Raw genomic sequence first — 21,153 nt, 5'->3', positions numbered from 1 at the left:
CAACCCTGGTGACTGGGAGATGCTGACCCAAGGAGGGTATATCAGACCCCATCAGACCCCCAGCTTCCACCCCATTCACTGCCCTAGACCCTGGCTTAGCTGTGTCTCCAGCACTAAAGCTGAGAACAGAAATATCCTGTAATCCTGCTGCTCCAAGCCTGCCCAGTCACTGCTTCCCACCCAGTTTGGCAGAGGACATGGCTGCTACAGGATCAGTGATATGCTCAAACCCTTCCAAGGTCTTATTGAACAAACAAGATTTGACAATGATTTATTTTTTTTTTTAGAAAGGAAGATGCTCTCTTACACACAAAAAATTATTTTTGATCCAACATTTCTGATCATGGGGTTGCATTTTGCCCTCACACACCCAGCAGACGTATTGATCTGATTCTGGCTTGATCTGGAGAATTGTCCCTTCTCCTGAGCACAGGGCCCAGGGACCACTCAGGGAGGGATGGCTGGGAAACAGAAGTGGGGGACAAGACAGGACAGGCTCACAGGACAAGCCTGGTGCACCCTGGTATTTAAGGGCTTGGCCACAGTTAACCCAGGTGTGGTGTTTAACCCTTTCCGAGGGGTCCAGCCTCACCCTGCAGCATGGGAGCACAGTGGGATGTGGGAAGGACAAGGGTGGTGTGTGCAGTGGGGGGTACCTGCCCACCTCCCCACCAGCTCTGCCCCCCAGCTGCATTTGGGAAAGGACAATGAAAGCAACTGAATCCCTGGGACAAGCCTGGGTTAGAAATGTGAACTTGTGCCAGGGCAGGCAGCTGCAGGCACTGGCCAAGTGAGCTGCCCTGCGTGGTGGGCAGGGGTGATGGGTTCTGTGGGGGAACACGAGGGAAGAGCAGATCAAAGGGCTTGGAGGATCAGCCGTGGCCCAGAACGTGCTGCAGGTGTGCAACCTCCCAGTTACTTGTCCTCTCCATCTGCAAAGAAGAAATGAGATTTGCTCAGCCACCTGCTCCCTGAGGGGCAAGCTGGGAGCCCCCGGGCCATTTTCTTGCAGGGGTACAGGGATAGAGGGAAAGGAGACCCCACAATGCTGCTCACCTATCTGCTCATCTGAGTCAGACTCTGCCTCCTCCAAGGAATCTGTTGAGGGTTGCAAGAAAGCCCCACATCAGCTTACACCATAACCACGTTTGCTGTGGTCCTCCTCCCCTCCCAGTGCCATTACCCCCAGACTGTGCTGGTGATTCTGTGCTGAGGGAGATGCCTCCACAACCCCACACAGCCCAGGGCATGGTACAGCACCCCAAAACCCTTCCCCCATCTGCTCAGGGCTCTTGCCGCCTTAACCACAGGGAGGCTGGGACATTCCCACTCCCCTCCCAGCCCTGGGCACCAAGACAGCATCACCCCAGTGCACAGGAGCTGCAGACCCACCCGTGCTGGCTGACTGGTATCCATCACAGCCAATCTTGGGCCTCTTCTCGCTGTAGCGGGCGCAGAGGTGGGCACTGCCCGCCCGATTGCAGCACCAGTCATACAGCTTCAGCTCCTGGTCTGGGGGCAAAAAGGAGAGTGAGGGGCTGAAGGGAAGGAGAGGGAGATGGGCTGGTTCCAGGCAAGGCTTTCCTCAGCCTTTGGCAGCTCCACACTCCCTCCAAGGGAAACAGCATGTCAGGAAACAGGTTGGCACAGAGATTAAAACTGTTTACAGGCTACAACAATGCCAGCCTGGGCCAGGGGATGCCAAGGCTGGCTGTGCTTACCACGGTAGGGTGAGGCCTGCCTGGAGTTCCTCCAGTACCTCTCCTGGCGCCCCTCGATGAGCTGGCTCTGGCTGTCGTACAGGCAGCGCACGCCGGCGCCGTGCTGGTTGGGGGAGGCCGAGTGCAGCATGGAGACACGGGCACCCCACCTGCCTGAAACGGGGCAGCAGGGAGCCTCAGACTCTGCCCAGCCAGCACACCTGCCGCAGGGCAAGGACTGGGCCAGAGCGGGCTCCTCGCCAGCACTGCCACCACATCCCCCACGGTGCTGTAGGGGTTTGGAGGAACCGATGGAGGCCATCCAAGAGGTCCCCAGAGGGAGACCCTGCTCCCCAGCATCCCCATGCAGGTCAGACCAGCTCTGGCCAGTTTAATAAGACAAAAAGAGGTCAGCCCTCAATCCTCTTTGCTTTTCCTGTCTCTGAAGGGTAGGTCAGTCCCTCTCTCCTTTTCCTTAGGGTCACCTGCCCACCCTGCCAGGTGGGACCCCAGGCCACCCTTGCAGGAAAGGTGGGGAAGGACAGCTTGGGGATGGGAAGGGTGAGGTAGCAGCATGTCCACTTGCCTCCATAGCTGCTCTTGAAGCGTGGGTCCTGCTGCCCTTGCTGCAGGGAGCAGGGGCAGGTGGGCAGGCCGTGGCTCCATGCCTGGGGCTCCTGCTGCCGCCCTGTCCATGCCAGGCACTTCAGCCGGTAGTTGATGCCCACGCGGCTCTCCAGCTTGTAAATCCACAACCCACGGAGGTCTGAGCAGGGAGAGAAACCACGGGCTGTCACCTTTGGCCAAGGGGACCACAGGTGCTGTTCTGTCTCAAGGTGAGAGTCATGTGGTGCTGATGCTGGAAGCTAAGCCCACGTTGACCTCCACCCTATGTTCAACAGCCACCCAACAGAAGGGAAACGGGGGGAGAGGCTCTTGTCAAAGAAGAAAACCTTGGGACAGAGCCATTGGCACAAAAAGTGACCATGAGCACAGCAGGGATGTTTCAGCCTTAGGCCATAGCGGGTACCCAGGGGAAATGTGCTTGAGGGGGAAAGCCTGGCCTTGAGAACTCAGTAAGAGCCTTGCCACAATGGCAGGCTGGATTTCATTCCCTGGGAATATTCCCCTCCTTGTGCACCCACCCCAGCTGTGTGGCACTACCTGTGTTGTAGCCCCTGAACTGGTCAGGGCGGTATTTAGCAGCTGGAGGTCTCTTAGTCAGGTCATCGTTGTGGTAAAAGCCATCCCCACTGAGTGAAAAGAGGAAAAATCAGGAGTTGCTCTTCCTTGATGGGATTATCCCAGCCCCAGCCCCAGCCTGCCCTTCAGCCATCCTGACCCCGTGCCAGTGGAACTGCAGCACCCACATGACAGCTCTTGGGACAGGAGGGCAAAGGCATGGGCTGCCCCAGCCTGCTTCCTCCTCTCTATGGGGTACCGTTCTTTTTGGGTGCTGCCAACACTCCTGCTGCATCAGGGCCTGAGCCCACAGGCATCTGGAGACCCCCACGAGCAGCTTCCATGGCTTCCAGCATTTTGCCAGGCGATTTGGAGGAGAAACCCCCGAGGGGTCACACACAGGCACACACACGCCTGTGCCGCCCGCGCTTCCCATCCGGGCCACCTTTTCCTTACCCAGCTGCAGCAAGCAGCTAATGAGAAAACCCTGGAGACAGCCTGTACAGGGCAGGACGTAATGCGAGGAGGCAGGAAGCAACTGCTCCGGCCAAGCACGGAAATCCCTTCCCTCGGCTGGTGCAAAGTTCAGCAAACATCCCCTATTTCCCACTCCTTCCACCCAAACCGCCAGGATGCTGGGGGCCCAGGACTCCAGAGGGATTTGTGGATCTTACAACAAGCACAGCCCAGCAAGACAGCATGCTGCAGCATGATACAGTCCCTAACGGGGTGAATTTGTTTGTGAGGCCCCTATATGGTAGAATATATGGGCATGCAGACCACTTCTGGGCTGTCCTCATCCTTGTAGGGCACTCCCAGGGATATGGGGGAAGGATTCAACCAGTGGGCGGTGTGGGTGGGATGCATCCCAGTGCTCAGAGGAGGCAGGGATGGGGTGCTGAGCTGCTGTACCTGGTGTAGCCGATGAGCACATTGGGGGAAGTGAGCCTGGTGTAATCCCACTGCATGCCTCCGTCCTGGTACAGCATCAGGATGTAGGACCTGAAGCCATCAGTGGTCAGGACAGCCTGGTACGTGATTGTCTGGGGAGAAGCGTTGCAGACAGGTAAGAAAGTGAGGGAAAATGTGGGGTTTAAAACTCAGGGTGTGGGGCAGTGCTTGCTGGGAAATGGCCAGACTGAGGTCTGGAGGGAAACAAGGCAAACACAGCTAGGCCTGGTTCGCATTTCACATGGAAAATGTGATGGTTTTACTTTGAAACTGTTCCATGACAAGCTTCAAATTCACCCAATTTTATGCGTCTGAAAAACAGCATTTCTGGTACGCAATAAACTCCCACCACCTTAAAGAGAAAGGTTTTATGGAATGGGGGAAGTTCAGCTAAAGGTGTCTCTCAAAAAACCTGAAAACCACTAAAACGTGGGCACAGCCCAGTACTTTTTGGCAAAATTCTTCAAGACTAGCCTTTGTCACAGAACTGGTTCTTATATTCGGGCACAGAGAAGGTCATTGCCTGCAGGTCTTGGTGTTTTTTGACAATTCAACAGCACCTGTGTTCCATCAGTCCCTCACCTTGCGGGTGTCAGTCCTTGCTGCATGGACAGGAGCCCTCTCCCAGGTGATTTTCAGGGTCCAGACTGCAGAGTAGGAGGACCTCAGGTACCGCCGGATCTTGGCTTCCACGTCACGGACGAACGGCGGCTTGGCCGTGTTGAGGGTGGAGAACTCCTGTGGGTTGGGAACACACACGTCTGCGTCAGCTCCCAGGGGGACAAAACAGGCCTAGGCTGGGGTCACGCACAGACCCCTGTAACCAAAGTGCTGGGTGGGATTTGGATGGCTCAAGAGTTGACGTAGCACCAACGGCTCTTAGATTTGGCTCAGAAAAGGGAAAACCCGTTCATGGGCTCCATTAATTACACATCTCAAGAGGCATCCACGTGATAGATGATGAGCTTATAATCAAAAGGTGTTTGGTGCAATCATGCTCCCAGGTGGCTTCACTCACCTGGTAAAAGGTGGTGCCAACACCTCTGGAGAAGTCAGCGTCGTCCCAAAATACGGCGATCATGGGGACCTCTTCGTGGCCATTGAAGCCACTGGGAGGAGGGCTGGGGTACGTGGGGATGTTGTTGTCCGAGGCTGGGAAAATGATCTGTCCATTGTCTGTGAACTGAGCAGAGGGATCCTCCATCAGGCGAGATCAGGGCCAGCAGCACTCCCTGGCATGGGGGGGGCAGCCCTCCCATTTCCAAGTCCATTTTGAGCAATGCCCAAGGAAAGCCACCCCCTGCCACTGCTGAAAGGGCCACAAAGTCACCTCCTGCTGCAAACAGACCACAGCAGCATCCCAATAGCTTTGGCCCTGCAAGACTCCCATCCCAGGCACCTGGTGCCTCTCCCAGGGTTTTAGGTGATGGCCAGTTGCCCAACAAGTCAAGCCCAAGTAGACTCACGTAGAGAGAGCTGCGCAAGGTTTTCCCAAATGGGAATCCAGTCTCGGGCTTGAAAAGTGGAGAATTAAAATCCACTCTCCTTTCCACATACTCCTGATCATTTTCTCTTGCTCCGTACCCATAGAGGGGCACAGCTGGATCTGGAAAAGATAACAAACAAACAAACAATAAAACCAAACCACATTTACAGCAAAGCTTTTGGTCTGCATCAAAAATTTTAAAGGGCTGAAATTATCTTGCTTCTACTGGGACAGAAGCTGGGCAGAAGAAAGATGGGGGGGTCACTGCTTAAAGCCTCCAGGGACATGCTGCATGTCACCTTCCCTGGCAGGAGCTTGTTCCCCGACTTTCACTGCCTTACACAGCTGCCCTAAACCTGCTATGATGGCCTTTGTGGTCACTGTCCCCTGCTTCAACCATCCCTGTTGGGACACTGCACTGAATCACTGCCATTAGGAGGGGAAGAACATTGTACAAGGGCTGTGGCAGGCAACAGCACAGAATTAAAACCTACAACTCTTTCTAGAGACTTCTACAGCCTCCAGCTCCCTTTTAATGTCTGTCAAAAAAAGCACTTTGGAGGAGATGGGTTTTCCAGCTGATGGGAATGTATTGAAAGCAGGCTCAGCCTGCCAACAGTGCAGGGGCTCCTTGTGCCGCGTCTCCCCCAGGACTCTGCCTTCAAACAGACCCCTTCTTTTCTGGGCACTGAATGTCCCTGAGCATGGTCCATCAGGAATGGATGTGTTAGTCCCACCCAGGCTGCTCTGCGAGCACCACGTACCTGCAGGGCTGGGCAGCAGGGCTGGGGCAGGCGCTGGCACTGCTGGTGGAGCTGGAACCACGGGGGACGACGCGCGGGAGGTGACAGAGGCTGCTCCTGGCCTGGGAAGCAGCTCCCTGCCTCTGGGCAGGGGGGCTGCTGGGGCTGGGCCGGCGGGGGCCGGGCTGCAGGAGGTGGCTGGGCGTGCAGGGGCTGGGGATCTGCCCTGGGGTCCCCCCCGGCCTGGGAAGGCTCCAGAAAAGCTTGACCCAGAGGTGGCAGGGGCTCTGTTTGCCAGGCTGGTGGTCGGCTGCCTGCCCAGGGACGGTTGCAGGGCAGCAGGTGATGAGCCACCAGCAGGTCCTGGCCCCGGGATTTTTGCTCCTGGACTGCCAGCAGTGATACCAGAGGGAGGAAGGCCAGGGAGCCTTGGGCTCCCCCCAGGTGGGGAGTGAGTCTCCAGATGTGCCCCAGGAAGGAGAGGGATTACATCCCCTTGCCCTGTCACAGTTCCATGGAGCACAGCACTCCCTTCTCCAGGAACAGGGCTGTTGGCATCCCCAGAGGGGGCTCCGGGGCTTCCTGGCTGGTGGGGAGGCAGCAGCAAGGCAGGCCCCCCTGGCACAGCAGCCCCCAGCTCTCCCTTTCCCCCTGCAGAGGACCCCACTACCGACTCACGTGCCGAAAGCCCAGGGCTGGCAGACACTCCTCTCTGTGGAGCAGAAGGTGGCACTGGGGCGGCGTTGGGGGACATGGGAGCATGAGGGGATGCTCCTCCCAAAGGTGCTGGCATGCCTGAGGCCACCTCATCTTCAAGAGACCACGACTGAGAACTTCCAGCTTCTTCTGGCAGCCCACCTGGTGGCCCTGGCAGCAGGGGGCTGCTCCCACTCTGGGTGCTTGGTGCAGAGTCGGGGCCCCCATTGGGTGCCAGCCCCGAGCTCAGCCCCTGTCCAGGGAGAAGCAGAGAACCAGCCACGGAGGTGGTCATGCCACTGGAAACACCGCTGTTGTCTGGAGCCACTGGGACCAGGCTGGCACCAGGGGAAGGTCCCCCATTCACCGAGGCTCCTCCAGGCACCTCCACCACATTGACTGGGCTCAGTTTTCCATTGGAAAGTTCAGTATTGGCACCACTTTGGGTGCCAGGGGCAGACTCAGAGGCTTCTTGAGGGCCAGCAGCCTGCAAGCCTGTGTTCAAGCCACCAGCAGCTCCAGGAAGGCCTGATTCAGCAGCAGCCTCACCTGTCCTCCCAGGTGATGAAGACCCCTCTGTAGACGAGGAAGAAGATGCAGACTGCAACACACCTCCTGTTTCTCCATCAAGGCTTTCTGAACCAGCTGGTCCCATTCCAGTAGGAGCCTGGGACTGCCCTGTGGACCCCACATCACCAACCCCTTCACTTGCCCCTTCTCCTGCAGCAGGAAGGACCCCAGTGCCAGCACCCAGGGCAGGCTGAACACCTTCAGCAGCACTGTCTGCTCCTCCAAGGGCACCCAGGCTGGCTGGATCTGAAACAGAGGATGCTGCAACATCACTGCTGGGAGAGGCTGAGCCAGATGAGGAACCTGCACCAGGCAGTTCACCCTGCTGAGGACAAGTGCTGATGGAGGGGAAAGTTCAGCATTTGCCAAGTCTTCTGTTCCTGCAGTCAGCAGCTCTCCATTGTCAGCGGGAGATACTGAGGGCTGAAGGGCTGGAGGACTCAAGTCACTCTGGGTGTCTTCATAGGGACTGGCATCCCCTGAACCTTCTGCCTGTGCCACGTCCCCTACCCCCTGAGCTCCCTGACCTTGGATCCCAGCAGTGGGCTGTGCCAGTCCATCAGGTACAAAAGGTGCTGGGCTGGGGGCATCTGAATCTGAACTCAAGCCAGTGCCAAGTCCATCATCTTCCTGGGGAGCTCCAGCTGGCATCCCTGCTGGTTCTGGCTCCCCGAGAGACGGAGACACGGCTGCTTCAGGGCCCACAGCAAGGTCAGGGCTTGCTGGTGTCTCTGCTGCAGCATCAGCTTCAGGCAGGGTGCTGGCTCCAGCCTCCGGGGCCGGGTAAGCAGCCCCAGGAGCACTGGGGGTGTCTGTGGGGAATGTCAGAGCATCAGGAAGCAGCAGTGGCTGTTCTCCAGTGGGGGTCTGCTGTGGGGCAGGCTGGAGGGATGGACTGGCCAGATCCACAGCTCCCGCATCCCCTGCGGGCAGGGCAGAGGATGAGGCTGGGAGATTCGTGTCACTCTGTGCATCAGTGGGAGCCCCTGGTGCCGGCAGTGAGGTGGCAGTGTCCTCGGTTTCCTCAGGGGCCACTGGTGCCCTGCTGGCTGCAGGAGGCAAGGCTGAACCAGAGGCGTCTGATGACATCCCGGGAATTCCCTGCCCATCCCCATCCCCACCATTGGATGGTGTCAGCGAAGTGTCTGGGCTCAGAGCCTGGCCAGGGAGAAGGGAGGACTTCCCAGGGTTTTCCATTGCTCTTGACGTCACTGGGCTCTCTGGAGGTAGTTGGGATGAGTTGGCTGTGCTGAATTCACCATTTATTGCATCTCCTGGATCTCCATATTCTGAAGCCAAGGGACTTTCCTCACCAGCTGGGGCCATTTCTCCTGCTGGCTCTGGGGTAATGCCCTCAACCCCACCCACTGCTCCATCCTGCTGGGCTGGAAGCAGCTCCCCAGCATCAGGACTGGAGCCTGAGGATTTGGCACTGGCTTCACTTTGAATATCTTCAGGCAGGATCACACCTTCCTGGACTGCTCCCTCGGCTGTGGTCAGCCCTGGGCTCAGCAGCACAGTGACACCAGCAGTTGGCTGTGGCACCCAGGTGACTGCCAGTGCAGGGGTGGTGTGGAGGGGTGTGGTGCCAGTCATGAGATCTGTACTGGTGTCCTCCTTCACATCCTCAAGGACAGGGGTGGTCCCTAGAGGGACATCAGGAGAGACCTCTGGCTCATCACGCACTGCTTCTGGGGTGACAGCGGGGGGCTGCGAGGTGACAGCAGCAGTCGTGGCCGTATTGGGAGTAGCTGAAAGTCCTTCAGTACTCTGAGTCGTGTTAGGAGCCTTGGTCCTGTTCACCAAAGCTGGCACTGTAGGGCTGTATTCGCTCGTCGCCATCACCGGGTCCATCTCAGTCCAGGGAGGGAAGGTCTCAGCATCAGCTGCTGTGGTGCTCCTCTCTGTAGTATGGGGCCACTCGTCCTTTGTGGGGAAAGCTGTCCCCACAGTAAAGGGCCCTTCGGTGGTGACGGGGACAGCAGTAACAGCCCCAAGCCCTGCAGAGGAGCACAAAGTGGAGTGTTACTGTGGGAGCTGGAGCCTGCCAGGCCCAGACCCCTCTCCATGAGAATCACAAAGCTCCCACCATTTCTTAAACCCCTTCTGTCTCATCCCACAGCCTTACAAGGCCCTGATTTAAAAGCCAAGGAGTGCAGTCTGGGCTGCCTGGGGTACAGCACTGCACAGCACCTCTTGCATGCTCAGCATCAGCAGCTGGCAGTGAGGCTGGACACAGCTCAGGTCAGAGGGAGACACTGGTGCAAGCACGGAGGAAAAGCACCTGCTGAAACCCAGCCCAGTCATGCTGGGATGGTACTGAGATGCCTGGCCACGGGGCAGAGCTGGAGCCCAGTAAGTCTAGCTGATAGCCCTGGGGGTGTCTGTGGAGCTCTGCCACCTCAGGGCAACCCTCAGCCCCCTTTCCATCCCTGCAGGGACAGCTCCCAGCAGCTTCTGCAGAGCCTTGGGGGGTTCTGTGTTTTTTCACCTTTTGGGTGTCTGAGGGACATTTAAATAACTTTACACAAAGCCCTTTGTGAGACAGGAAAGCCAAGGCTTAGGGAAGACTTCCCTGACTGCAGATGGATTCTGATCTGCTGCACTTAAAGCAGGTTCAATAAAACTCTCCTGGGCTGGGTGCCTGCCTGCTCCTGCCCCCATCCCTCTTGCCTCCAGCTGAGTGAAGGCACCAGGAGTTCCCCACCCATGGAGGAAATATTTGCAAGCTCCCAGGACCAAGCCCTTCTTAGGGTTCTCTCCTCCTGCTGCCAAAATCCTAACCCACATGCAGGAGCTCTCTGAAAGGAGGAGACACCTGCCCACATCCCAGACGTGTCTCCCAGAACCTACTGGCACCCATGGGTGACTTTTCACACGGTCTTATTTTTAGGAGAGGAGCACAGGCTCTGGGGTGACCAAGGTGCCGTCGTTGGCCCCGTGAGGAGCCGGGTGGATCTGCTGACGTTTGGCTTTAAGGAGCTTCAATTAGGGGAGAAGAAGGGCACCCCGATGGCAAGATCCAGCAGGGCTTTGCCACAGCCTGACAGCCCCAGCCAGTTCCCAATCCCGGTGCTCCAGTTCATCAGGTTCCCCCTGACAGGCAACCAGATCTCCCTGCAGCAGAGGTGCCTCCAGCCTCACCGCCGGCCCAGCTCGTTAGCTCCCAGATAGCTTGAGCAGGGTCATTAAGGAATATTGGCTCCCATGCCAGACCAGTCCTCGAGGGGTCCATCCTCTGCTAGACCCACATTCCCCTTCCTGCCAGGCTGCTGCAGTGTCATCTTCCCAGGCTGGAAAAGGCTCTTTGTACCAGCCCCCTCAGCCGAAGGAGCTCAACAGCTTCCGTCCCCATCTCAGGGAAAACAAAGTACATCAGTCAAGTCACCCCATTTGAGTTCGGTCCACTCGCCTCGGTAAATCACTGTTTTATCTTAATTCTTCACTGTGGAGCAGGAAACACCATCTACCCCACACACCCATTCATGGGAAGTTTGTGCAAGAGGGGCCCCAGCATGCAGCACCAGCATTTGCTCTTCCCTGGGATGTGGGAGGGATGGGAGCATCCCTGGGTCCTGCTCTGCCAGCTGGCTTCTCTTGGCTGCTTTGCTGGAGGGGTGCACAGCTGCCTGCAGGCTTCCGGGCTGGGCTCTCACCTCTCCCACGGCTCCACGCCTGCAAGCAGCCCCTCGGGGTGATGCCTGCCCTGTGAAATGCTTTTCCAGCTCTTTGGCTGCAATGCCTTGCAAGGACTGGTTGTAAGAGGAGTTTCCAGTGCAGCCGAGAGCGAAAAGCATCTCACAGTGTGCACCCTGAGAGGGCTCGGGTAGCACATGGGCCAGCAGAAAAATATCGGACATACCGTGCAGAATCCATGTGCAGCATCCCAGCAAGGTGGAGAGCGTCCATGCCCTGGTCCCCATGCCTCAGGCCTCCACACAGGCAGAGCGCTAGGAAGCTCAAAGGGAGGAGAGAGCAGCAAGGAGCAGCTCCCTCCGTCCCTCCCTGCCTGCCACTCCTGCAGAGCTGGAGTCCCACAGGTGCTCCTGCTCCCTCCTATTTATAGGGATGGCAGAAGGAGGCAGGTTGCCGACGTCCTCTCCCGCCCCCGGTCCCTTCCCTCCACTGTCCCTGTCACCCTTCCCTTCTGGCTGAGCCCTCCCCTTCCCAAGGCCTGGGTGCCCTGTTCAGCTGGGCATGGGCTGGGTGCACCCAAAGCCCACCTGGCAGGGACACACATCTCCCCAGGCTCTCTCCTGGGCTCAGCCTGGTGCAGCTCCCTGGGCTGCAGCACCAGAAGGTGAAGCTGAGCCCAGAGGTGTGTGTGGCACTGCCAACAATGGCATGGCAGTCACCCCACACAACCTGTTCCCCATGGCAGTCACCCCACAGACCCCACAGAAGCTGCTGCACATGCAGGGCATGGGGCCACAGAGCAGAGTGTGGTGGTGACAGGGCAGTGCCAGCTGGTGTCCCCATGCCTGTGAGGACACCATGGACACTAAAACCACCAGCTGAGCCATGTCTCAGCCCACAGCAAGGCAGGACACAGGATGTCTCCACGTGGGTCCCCCAGAGCAGAGTCAGGTTGTAAAGCAGGGAAAGCATGGCTGGGTGAGGCCCTGGGGTGTCAGCTGAGCTGCACAGTGCTCAGCTGCAACTAGGAGCACTGGGGATCCCTCTGCAGAGCCCCAGCACACCCCAGTGGGGTGGGAAACCTGCACCTCAGTCTGGGCACAGCAGTGCTGGGGTGCTGGGAGGGGGTAAATGGTCCAGGGAAGCTTCTCTGCAAGGTTGGACCAGCATCCCCAGAAGATGAAGCAGGAAAAGGAACAGACCCAGACCCCCTTCCCTGCTGTGGGGGTTCCCTGAGTCACTTCACCCCTATGTCTCATCCCCTCCTCCTCCTGGAGCAGCAATTCCTGCACACCCCCTTGAAAACTGCTGCCAGCTCCCCTGTGAACAACATTATGCAAACTCCCACCACTACAGGGTTTTGTAGTCAATTAAACACTTCTCAACCAGAAATGCCCCCAGGCAACTCCTGCAAAGTGTTATGAGGGGTGTCAGGCAGTACACGGTGTCCCGGGCAGGCAGCACGTCCAGTGACACCCCGAGCCAGCAGCGGGCCCGGGATGGGGAAACGCCGGGGGGGCCAAGTCACGGCTGAGAGAGCCCATCCTGCAAAACCCACGCAGCACCCCCGGCAGGGGGAACCGGCACAGACCGTAAACATTCACCTGGAACTAAACACCCGCCCACCGAAATGCCACCGCGGGGGTAAAGCTGGGGGGACAGCGCGCTGGGGGGCTTGCAGCAGCACTGCAGATCGTGGGGTGCCTGACCCATCAGGGACCACCTGAGCAATGACCACACCGGGGCTGATGGAGGTTTGAGAGAGAAACCTGCCGTGGGAGAGTGGCTCCTGCCCGTGCTGACGATGCTGGATCACTTTGGGAAGCAACCCCAACAGGGAATACATGCTGACGCTGGGGAGTGTTGCTCCAGATGGTGTTTGAGGTGCAAAATGTGGTGGGAACCACAGGGATTGTTGCAAACATGCTGCTCAGCATAGAGGAAAACAACTCGGCTGAAGCAAGGGGCTGGCCCCAGCCTACCTGCAAGCTCCTGCCTGTGCTCCACAGAGGCCAGCACTGTCTGGAGACCTTTGTGCCTGCAACTGCTGCCCCCCAGGAATGCCCATCTCCCATCAGAGTCACAGGGCTGACAAACAAAACTCATCCCTCTGCTCAGGCATTGGCACAACCTCCCAAGAAAGCCCAGAGCCAAGGGATGCCCCATCTTGAGGACAGTACCCTGCTGCCACTCTGGGAAGGGGCTTCTTATTGATCTTTTGCTGTGTCTGAAACCAAGGTCCTGGAAAAGCACTGGTTCCTGTAAAAGTCATTAATCTGCTGTTACCAAAGACCAAAGCATCACATGGGAACTGGAGCCCTTCAGGAGCCTGTAGCCAGGGGGCAATTCCATAAATCCCAGCAGCCAGGGGCTCTGCACCATCCAGCATGGCAGAGCATGGCCCAGCACAGTGCCTTATCAGCTTTCCTGGAATTAATGGGCTGGTTGTTCCAGTCCTGTGGAGAACACAGCATCTCCTACTGGCTTCCCTCCAGCCTCCTGGCAAGGGCACTGGGAGAGGGCTCAGGGGTGGCAATGGGGGAAACCAGGTTATCCATCAACCCCACGGGTTCTGGATGACTTGGCATGCTGGGTGTGTTGCAACACCCTCCTGCCAAAGAGTGGGAGCTGGGCTACAGCCACCAGCAGGGGTGAAGGGAAAGGGGACACTGAAGGGACACCTGAGTCACAAGGATCTTGAGAGACACCCCGTGATGCTGCCAGGTCCAAGGTGACAGTCATGTTGGGCACAAGATTTGTTCCTTTGGACAATGCTGAAAGATTGGAGTGTATTACAGCAAAGAGGCTGGGAACTCTGCTGTGGACTGGGAAAGCAGCAGGGCTTGGATGCAGCCTCCCAAGCCCCTCTGGGCAGTGGTCAGTGGCAGCCCAGCAGCCGTGGGGTGAAGGTGGCACCTCAAGGACAGCAGGCACAGAGCATATGGGCAGTGCTGGGGGCTTGTCAGAGCTCTGTGCCACCACTGGGCAGGGACAACACTCCAAGGGAGCCACATCCTCCCTCTGTGCCCCTCTTCTCCCTCCCAGGCTGGTGGCAGAGGGGACCAGAGCATCTCCTCCCCCAGGGCCCCCAGCCACGATAGCGGTGGAAGGCGGCTGTGCCAGCAGGGAACAGTGAGTACCCTGGTCACCTTTTCATCCCAGCACTTCAGGACCTTTTCCTCCCTTTGTGACGCAGTTTGGCTCCATTACCCCGGCCTTGGCACCCGGCCATGTCCTGGGGTCTGAAGTTATGGATTCAACAGCCGGAGAAAACAGCCCAGTGGGACGCGACGTGGGAGGACTCTTGGCCCAGCTCCAAGGCGTAGGCAGACCACAAGGATTTCTTTCCCAGCACCCCACCAGGCAGCCAGCACAGGGACTCCTTCCACCAGGCTTTGCCCTGCTCCCCAGCTCCTTGCCCAGCTGCCAAGGGACCTCTCTCAGTCTCAACGGGTCCAACAGTCCCACAAAAGCCAGGCAGCATCCTAAAGAGCAAAAGGGGCCACCCTGGAATGCAAGGGGAGCATCCTGACAAGCTGCCTGGGCACAGCCTCCAGCCCCAGCCCAGTCTCTCCCAGGCCCTGTGAACTGGCAGGCAGCTGGGTGATCCCACAGTGTCTCTCCCCATCCTGTCCAGCTGCTGGCTCCTTCCCAGCCAGCTGACAGTCCAGGCAGCCTGAGAGAAGTCCCCAGGTTAGGGATCCCACAGCCCCACACGCCCCCTCCCAGCCCTCCCTGGGCAGTGAGGGCTGCCAGTGAGAAGCAGGGATCAGCCAAAAACAACCCCTGACACGCAACAAGGCCATTCTGCTAATTATTTCAGTTTTCAATCTCCAGGCGAGGTGGCTTGCTAAGGCTAATAATTGCTTCAGTTGGATTTTATCTGGCTAATTAATCAGTTAATAAATTACTTTGCTGCAGGGGGACAGATGTTGCAGCCGTCTCCTTAGCTGGGGACTGGAAAAAACAGGGAAGGAGCACAGCCCACGGGATTTCCACAGCCCCACAGTGCTGCCCCTGCAGCTGTGGGGTGTTATGGGGCAGAGAGCTCCAAAGCACAGACCACCAGTCTGCCGGGGTGCCTTGGGAATGTCTGCAGCAGCCCCTGGTGGGAGGGGACAGCACTGAGCCCGTCTCTCTACGCAAAGCTCTGGGGACTCAAGTTTTCCTCAACGGTACCTCCAACAGATGGCAAAGCTGAAAACTGGGAAAGACAACTTGGAAAATAAAGAAGTCATCACTTCAACAGAGAAAACATGGAATTTCTATTTACTGCCCAGCATGGGTGCTCTCCTCTGTCAGCAATACCACAGGTGAGCCTTGGGCACAGCAGTACTGGGGGCTTCAGGTCTCCTTCTTCTCATTCCCCTGTCCCCAGGGTGGCTTTGATGGCTGAGCCAGCTCAGTCCCACACGAAAAGCCCAGTCCCGTGGGGTCCCCTTCTCCCTGTCCCCAGCAGAGCTGGAGGGGGAACCAGGTCTGGAGCAGGGTGGTGGGAGGGCTCAGGCTCTTCAGACAGGCTGTGGAAGGGTCAGGAGGGGACTGGGGGTACAGAGTGAAGGACAGGAGCCCCAGGTTCAAGAGGAGCTGTATGGGATTCCCCAGGGGCCTGCAGCACCACGGAGTGAGGAGCTGGGAGCAGTCCAGGCAGGAGCAGGCCAGGTGAGGAGCAGCAGTCCAGTCAAGTCCTCCTCTTCCCTCGCCATGCCAGCGACAGGCCAGCACACGGGAATGCTGTCTGCAGGTCCTCACGGAGCTGGGGGGAAAGAACAGCCATCAAACTGTGCCAGAGACCTTCCTACCCTCTGTCCCCACAGAAAGGGCCTGATCCTGGACCATGGCAGCCAGAGGAGGGTCTCCCTGCCATCTGAAAGGGCTCTGGATGACATTCAATGCAAGATGCAGCCATTCCCCTCCCCAGCTGAGTGAACCACAGCTGGCAGATGCAGAATCTCCTCCTCACACCTCACCTTGGCCAACACCAGCTCCTGCACCGTGGTGTTCCCCAGGTCCAGAGGGGTGCTTAGCTGCAGCGACAGAAAGAGGTGGGACGCACCTGGGGATTAAAAACAGGACTCTGGTTATTGCCCTTGAGCCCTGGGCTGTGCCAGAGGGCCTGGGGGTGTCTTCCCAGGGTTGCTGGCACAGACATGGAACGTCCTCCCAGGTTAATTGGTCATGGACACACTACACTGCCAGAACAAGCCTCTCGCTGTACAGCAAACCCCAAAGCATCAGCACCTCCACACTGAGAGCACAGCAAGAGGAGTGGGGCTCCAGGACCCCCTGCCCTGGCCCCAAGCACCGATGCTGGGGGTGCTGATGGCCACTGCCCTGCACTTACTGGTGTTGGGTGAGCCAGAGGGGCAGGCTGGCGGCAGCGTGGGCAGGTCTGTAGGCGTGCTGAGGGCTGTAGTCTCTGAGGTCTGGGCTGAGCTGGTGGCAGGGGAAGAAGGCTCAGTGCCTGGGCAAAGCAATGTTAGGTTAGTGCTGTCTGCAATGGTACAGGAGGCTCCTGCAGCTGGGGACAGGCCCAGGTGAAGTCACCCAAGTACATGAAATTCCTATGGGGATTTGTCACCCTGACCACGTCCCCGCCTTCAGGTGCCCCCCAGCTGAACCCACCCAGCTGCACTGGGGGTCCCAGATGCTGTCAGGGTACCTGGAGTGGACTCCACAGTTGAGGGGAAGATGTCAGGAGTGGTCCTGTCTGGGTAGCCTGAAGAGGGAGTGCTCATGGGGTCTGATGTGCTGGTAACAGGGCTGGCTGTGGTGTCTGCCAGGGTTGCCAAGGTCTTTTCTGTAGATTCAGATGAATCTTCTGTAGTTGTGGTGGGAGGAAGCACAGTGGGACGTGAGGTGTTGCCAGTCTCTGTGGATGTGCTGGACTCCCCTGGGGTGGAGGCCTCTGTTTCAGGGCTGGAGGAAAGGAGGGCGGCTGTGGTGGAGGAGTCAGTGGTAGGCAGCAGTGTTGAGCTCTCCACGGGTGTTGAGGAGGTAGGGACAGCTGGGGACACAGTCGCTGTCACCCCCATGGCAGTGGTCTCTGCAAAGAGTTGGGACAATGAGATGCACAAGGGTTGGTGGTGAAGAGCTGAGTCCATGGCTGCGCTGGGCATGGTGCAGCATCACCCCCACAGGGAGCTCCCCAAGGAGCTCAGAGCTGCACCAGCCATGGAGCACTGGGAGGGGGAGTTCACTGTCCTGCATGGATCACACACACAGATCTCTTCAATGGGTACCAGCCAGGCTGACCACACAAATCCCCTGCCTGGCAAAGCAGGAACAAGCCATGGCCATTGCTGGTTTCAGGGCAGAAACTCCTCTAGGTGCCAGTCCTAAGACCCATTCCACCACCTTCACCCATGCCTGGAGGAAGTCAGACAAACCCGTCTGACAGGAAGAGCCAAGCAGGAACTGGTGACCGTGAGACAGTCTGGAAGTGCAGCAGCAGCAGTTTAAACAAACCCTCTCTGCTGCAGATAGTCAGGAACTGATAGCACTGGGTGTAAATAATGGCAGCGGGGGAAGCAGCCCCACAAAGGAACAAATCCCAGGTTGCAGCTCAGGATGAGCAGACGTGCTGTGACCCACAGAAGCTCTGGGAGGGAGGGGGTGGGGCACAGGAGGGCTGTCCTCTCTTCCACTATGGACTGTGTGCTGTCCCCAGGAAAGCCCAGGGATCTGTAACCCTCTCCAAAGGACAGGTAGGACACCCTGGCTACCTGGACCTTTGTCAAGGGTTGTCTGTGAGGTGGTGGCTTTGGGATTCCAGACTGGATTCCCCAGTGATGCCAGCATAAACCCAGTGAGTCTGGGGCTCTGCTTGCATGAGATGGGAAACTAAACCACAAGCTGCTATCTGCATTCAGCCAAGCCAGCCAGAAACTTCCAAAACCCCAGGCAGCCAGGCCCTCTCTGCACACAGCAGCTGGTTAAATAAAAATACAGAGAAGGACAAAGGTCTGACCCTAGCCCTTGCCAGGTGAGCATCTGCACAGAAGGGCCTCATCCTCACAAAAGGAGAAGCAGCAAGCCCACCTCTGCTTCCCAGTTAAGAAGCAGGACACAGCCCCACAGCACTCCACCCCCCTGCACCCCACAGGGGCCACCCCTCCACCCTGGGGAACGATGCTCCCCACTCACCCCCCACCCTGCAGAGAGCACTGCAGCCCACGCAGCCCTTACCCAGAGCCAGGTGCAGCACGGAGAGGCAGGTGAGGCTCAGCAGCAGCAGCAGCAGCAGGGGCCAGAGCAGGGGCAGGGCCAGCCCTCCTCTCTGCCCAGCCATGTCCAGGTGAGCAGGAGCTGACAAAGCCCCGCAGGCACCGCTCTGAGTGCTCCCCACAGCCCCAGCACTGCGGTTTCCAGGTCTCCTTCACCCCGCAGAGGAGGAGCATCCAGGTGGGTCCCTTTACCCTCCAGGTGCCGGCAGCAAGGCAGGGGGTTCCACCTGACACGGACACTCCCAGGGCCTGCTGCAATGCCCAGCCAACATCAACCGCACAGCTGGACCCAGAACAGCCACAAAAAGCGGGCAGGACAGGCCACCAAGGCCACCACCACTACAGACCTGGCTCCTGTGGCCGTCCTCTGCCTGCTGTGGGGAGGGTGACAACAGAAAAAAGCCCAGGAATGCTCCAGGCTGCCCGGAGCCCCGTACTTCGCCACAGGGGTGATGTTTGGTGGTGTCTCCCAGCACCAACGCCCTCAGGAGACAACAGCCAGCTCCGTCTGAGCGCGAGGAACCGGCCAGGAGAACAGGCAGCGCTCAGGAAGGGCGTGCCCAGGCTGAGGGCTTGTCCCCTGGGCTGTCTGTGCAGGCATCACTTCCCCGTGTCACAGCATATCGCGGCCCCAGCGTGCTGCTCACAGCTGCGGCTGCTTCCTTCTTCTCAGGGTCAGGGACAAGAGCACTCGGAGGTGCCAGCATTCCCCAGGCAGGCAGGCAGGCGTGCTGGAGGATTGTCAGGGCACAGCCACCCTCTGTGAGCAGCTGCATGGGGGCACTGCCAGGGCACAGGCACACTGAGGCCATCACCAGGGTGCTGGCACCGTGATGAGGCGCTCTCACAGCAGGCACGGGGCCAGGGTGAGGTACTCTGTGAGGATACACCAGCTCTGCTGGGGTACAGGGACACCAGGAACACGCGCACGGCCAGGGGTACCGGGGCAGGGTACAGTGTCCCTGTCCTGGCTGAGGTGCACAGGGTGGGCTGTCACCAGGGGACATCTGCAGCCCCAGGATCAAGGCTCCTCCAAAGAGCCACCAGGAGACAGCCACACTGACAGGACACAGGTGCCCAGTAAGCAGCACTGCCAGGGGACTGCAGGGGTACAGGGTACACAGATCTTCCGGGGGGTGTACACACAGGCTCAGTGCTGGGGGCACAGCCACATGGCAGTACTGTCACACAGGTCCCCAGCCTGGGACCCAGCCACTGGCCTGCAGAGCCTGGAGACCGGGTGGCCCCTGGGGGAAGAAGCCAAGTGCTTGGCTGAGCAAGTTGGGAGATTCCATGGGGATTTGCCACCCTGATCCTGCCCTCCGGGTGCCCTGTAGCTGCACTCACCTGCAGTGTCACTGGGGATCTCTGGTTCTGTCAGGGTGGAAGTAGCAGGGGTGGTCCCAGGGACCTCTGTAGCGGTAACAAGGGAGGTCATAGTGTCTGATGGGGTCGTCAAGGGCCCATCTGAAGTGTCTGTCACTGCTGGGGTGGTGGAAGAAGAGGTGGTGCTGGTCCCAGGGGATGTGCTGCCAAGCAGTGTGGTCATGGCTGACTCTCGGTGGGTGCTGGTGCCAAGTGTGGTGCCCACCCCGGTGGAAGAGAGAAGAGTAGAGGTGGAGGGAGGCAGCATGGTCATTTCAGTTCCAACTGAGCTGACAGCCAGGTCTGTGCTGGTTCCCACAGATGTGAAAGTGGTAGTCTTGTCACTGCTGGGTGTCACGGCCATGGAGGTTGGAGTTGGCGTGCTGGTACTGCTGGATCCCAGCCCTGCTGGGGCACTGCTGGTGCCTGCTGGGGCACTGCTGGTGCTGGATCCCAGCCCTGCTGGAGGGGTGCTGGATCCCAGCCCTGCTGGGGCACTGCTGGTACCTGCTGGGGCACTGCTGGTGCTGGTGTCTGCTGGGGCACTGCTGGTGCTGGATCCCAGCCCTGCTGGGGCACTGCTGGTGCTGGATCCCAGCCCTGCTGAGGTGGTGCTGGATCCTATCCCTGCTGGGGCACTGCTGGTGCTGGTTCCCAGCCCTGCTGGGGTGGTGCTGGATCCCAGCCCTGCTGGGGCACTGCTGGTGCTGGATCCCAGCCCTGCTGAGGCGCTGCTGGATCCTAGCCCTGCTGGGGCACTGCTGGTGCTGGTGTCTGCTGGGGCACTGCTGGTGCTGGATCCCAGCTCTGCTGGGGCACTGCTGGTGCTGGATCCCAGCCCTGCTGGGGCACTGCTGGTGCTGGGTCCCAGCCCTGCTGGGGCACTGCTGGTGCTGGGTCCCAGCCCAGGTGACACAGGAGTGCTGTCAGCTGTGCTGCCCCGTGCCTGTGGTGTGGAGGTGTTGGTGGCTGCCAGGCTGCTCTGCTGAGCTGTAGAAGCACTGGATGTGAAGGCATCCATTGGCATCTCTGGGGTGGAGGTTGCAGGACGAGAGGAAGGGAAGGTGGCTGCAGTGCTTGAGCTGGTGTTGGGCAGTGGGGCCATGGTCTCTGTGGGCGGCAAGGAGGTTGGGAGAGTCAGGGGTGCAGGGTTTGTCATATCTTTGACAGTGGTCCCTGCAAAGAGGCAGGAGACAGCACACAAGGGCTGGCAGTGACAGGCTGTGCTGGGGATGGTGCAATATTACTACCACCATGAACTGCCCAAGTCTTGCATCAGCCATGGATCATCAGGAGTGGGGATTCCCTGTCCTGCATGGATCAAGCATGTGGATTCCCTGAATAGCAACGTGACAATCAGCCAGGCTGACCACACAAATCCCCTGCCTGGCAAAGCAGGAACAAGCCATGGCCATTGCTGGTTTCAGGGCAGAAACTCCTCTAGGTGCCAGTCCTAAGACCCATTCCACCACCTTCACCCATGCCTGGAGGAAGTCAGACAAACCCGTCTGACAGGAAGAGCCAAGCAGGAACTGGTGACCGTGAGACAGTCTGGAAGTGCAGCAGCAGCAGTTTAAACAAACCCTCTGTGCTGCAGA

General features: G+C 58.7%; 2 protein-coding genes across 5 annotated transcripts; both read right to left on the bottom strand.

The window, feature by feature from the left end:
* Positions 1–242: 242 nt before the first annotated feature.
* Positions 243–7,554, bottom strand: LOC120504380 (mucin-4-like). Of its 2 annotated transcripts, none has more exons than XM_039713810.1 (11): positions 6,084–7,554; positions 5,300–5,439; positions 4,852–5,016; positions 4,416–4,571; positions 3,795–3,925; positions 2,865–2,953; positions 2,287–2,466; positions 1,722–1,874; positions 1,393–1,512; positions 1,057–1,098; positions 243–932 (listed from the first exon to the last, which is right to left on the bottom strand). In XM_039713810.1, exons 1-11 carry the CDS (start codon positions 7,411–7,413, stop codon positions 916–918), a joined length of 2,523 nt encoding a protein of 840 aa, XP_039569744.1. In that variant the 5' UTR covers positions 7,414–7,554; the 3' UTR covers positions 243–915. The 2 variants fall into 2 exon arrangements, with proteins under 2 accessions (XP_039569744.1, XP_039569745.1); XM_039713811.1 differs by having other exon boundaries at positions 246–932; positions 6,741–7,554.
* A 7,651-nt stretch (positions 7,555–15,205) lies between these two features.
* LOC120504394 (flocculation protein FLO11-like) lies at positions 15,206–20,029 on the bottom strand. 3 transcript variants are annotated; one of them, XM_039713844.1, is made up of 6 exons: positions 20,015–20,029; positions 19,538–19,960; positions 16,627–17,010; positions 16,309–16,428; positions 15,935–16,020; positions 15,206–15,720 (listed from the first exon to the last, which is right to left on the bottom strand). In XM_039713844.1, exons 2-6 carry the CDS (start codon positions 19,917–19,919, stop codon positions 15,646–15,648), a joined length of 1,047 nt encoding a protein of 348 aa, XP_039569778.1. In that variant the 5' UTR covers positions 19,920–19,960; positions 20,015–20,029; the 3' UTR covers positions 15,206–15,645. The 3 variants fall into 3 exon arrangements, with proteins under 3 accessions (XP_039569778.1, XP_039569780.1, XP_039569779.1); XM_039713846.1 differs by lacking the exons at positions 19,538–19,960; positions 20,015–20,029 and adding an exon at positions 18,153–18,778; XM_039713845.1 differs by lacking the exons at positions 16,309–16,428; positions 20,015–20,029 and having other exon boundaries at positions 19,538–19,973.
* Positions 20,030–21,153: the final 1,124 nt, after the last annotated feature.

This window comes from Passer montanus, unplaced genomic scaffold, assembly GCF_014805655.1.
Source record: "Passer montanus isolate IOZ18808 unplaced genomic scaffold, ASM1480565v1 scaffold29, whole genome shotgun sequence".
NCBI lineage: Eukaryota > Metazoa > Chordata > Aves > Passeriformes > Passeridae > Passer > Passer montanus.
This window is presented reverse-complemented; position numbering and strand designations above follow the sequence as displayed.

Coding starts and splice junctions, on each gene's coding strand:
- LOC120504380 (XM_039713810.1), bottom strand. CDS start 7,413: ATGGGACCAGCTGGTTCAGAAAGCCTTGATGGAGAAACAGGAGGTGTG. Junction 5,017..5,299: donor CCTTGCGCAGCTCTCTCTAC/GTGAGTCTACTT, acceptor CCCTCTGCTCAG/TTCACAGACAATGGACAGAT. Junction 1,875..2,286: donor CTTCAAGAGCAGCTATGGAG/GCAAGTGGACAT, acceptor GCCCCGTTTCAG/GCAGGTGGGGTGCCCGTGTC.
- LOC120504394 (XM_039713844.1), bottom strand. CDS start 19,919: ATGGCCGTGACACCCAGCAGTGACAAGACTACCACTTTCACATCTGTG. Junction 16,429..16,626: donor AACTGTGGAGTCCACTCCAG/GTACCCTGACAG, acceptor TGCTTTGCCCAG/GCACTGAGCCTTCTTCCCCT. Junction 15,721..15,934: donor AGGAGCTGGTGTTGGCCAAG/GTGAGGTGTGAG, acceptor CTTTCCCCCCAG/CTCCGTGAGGACCTGCAGAC.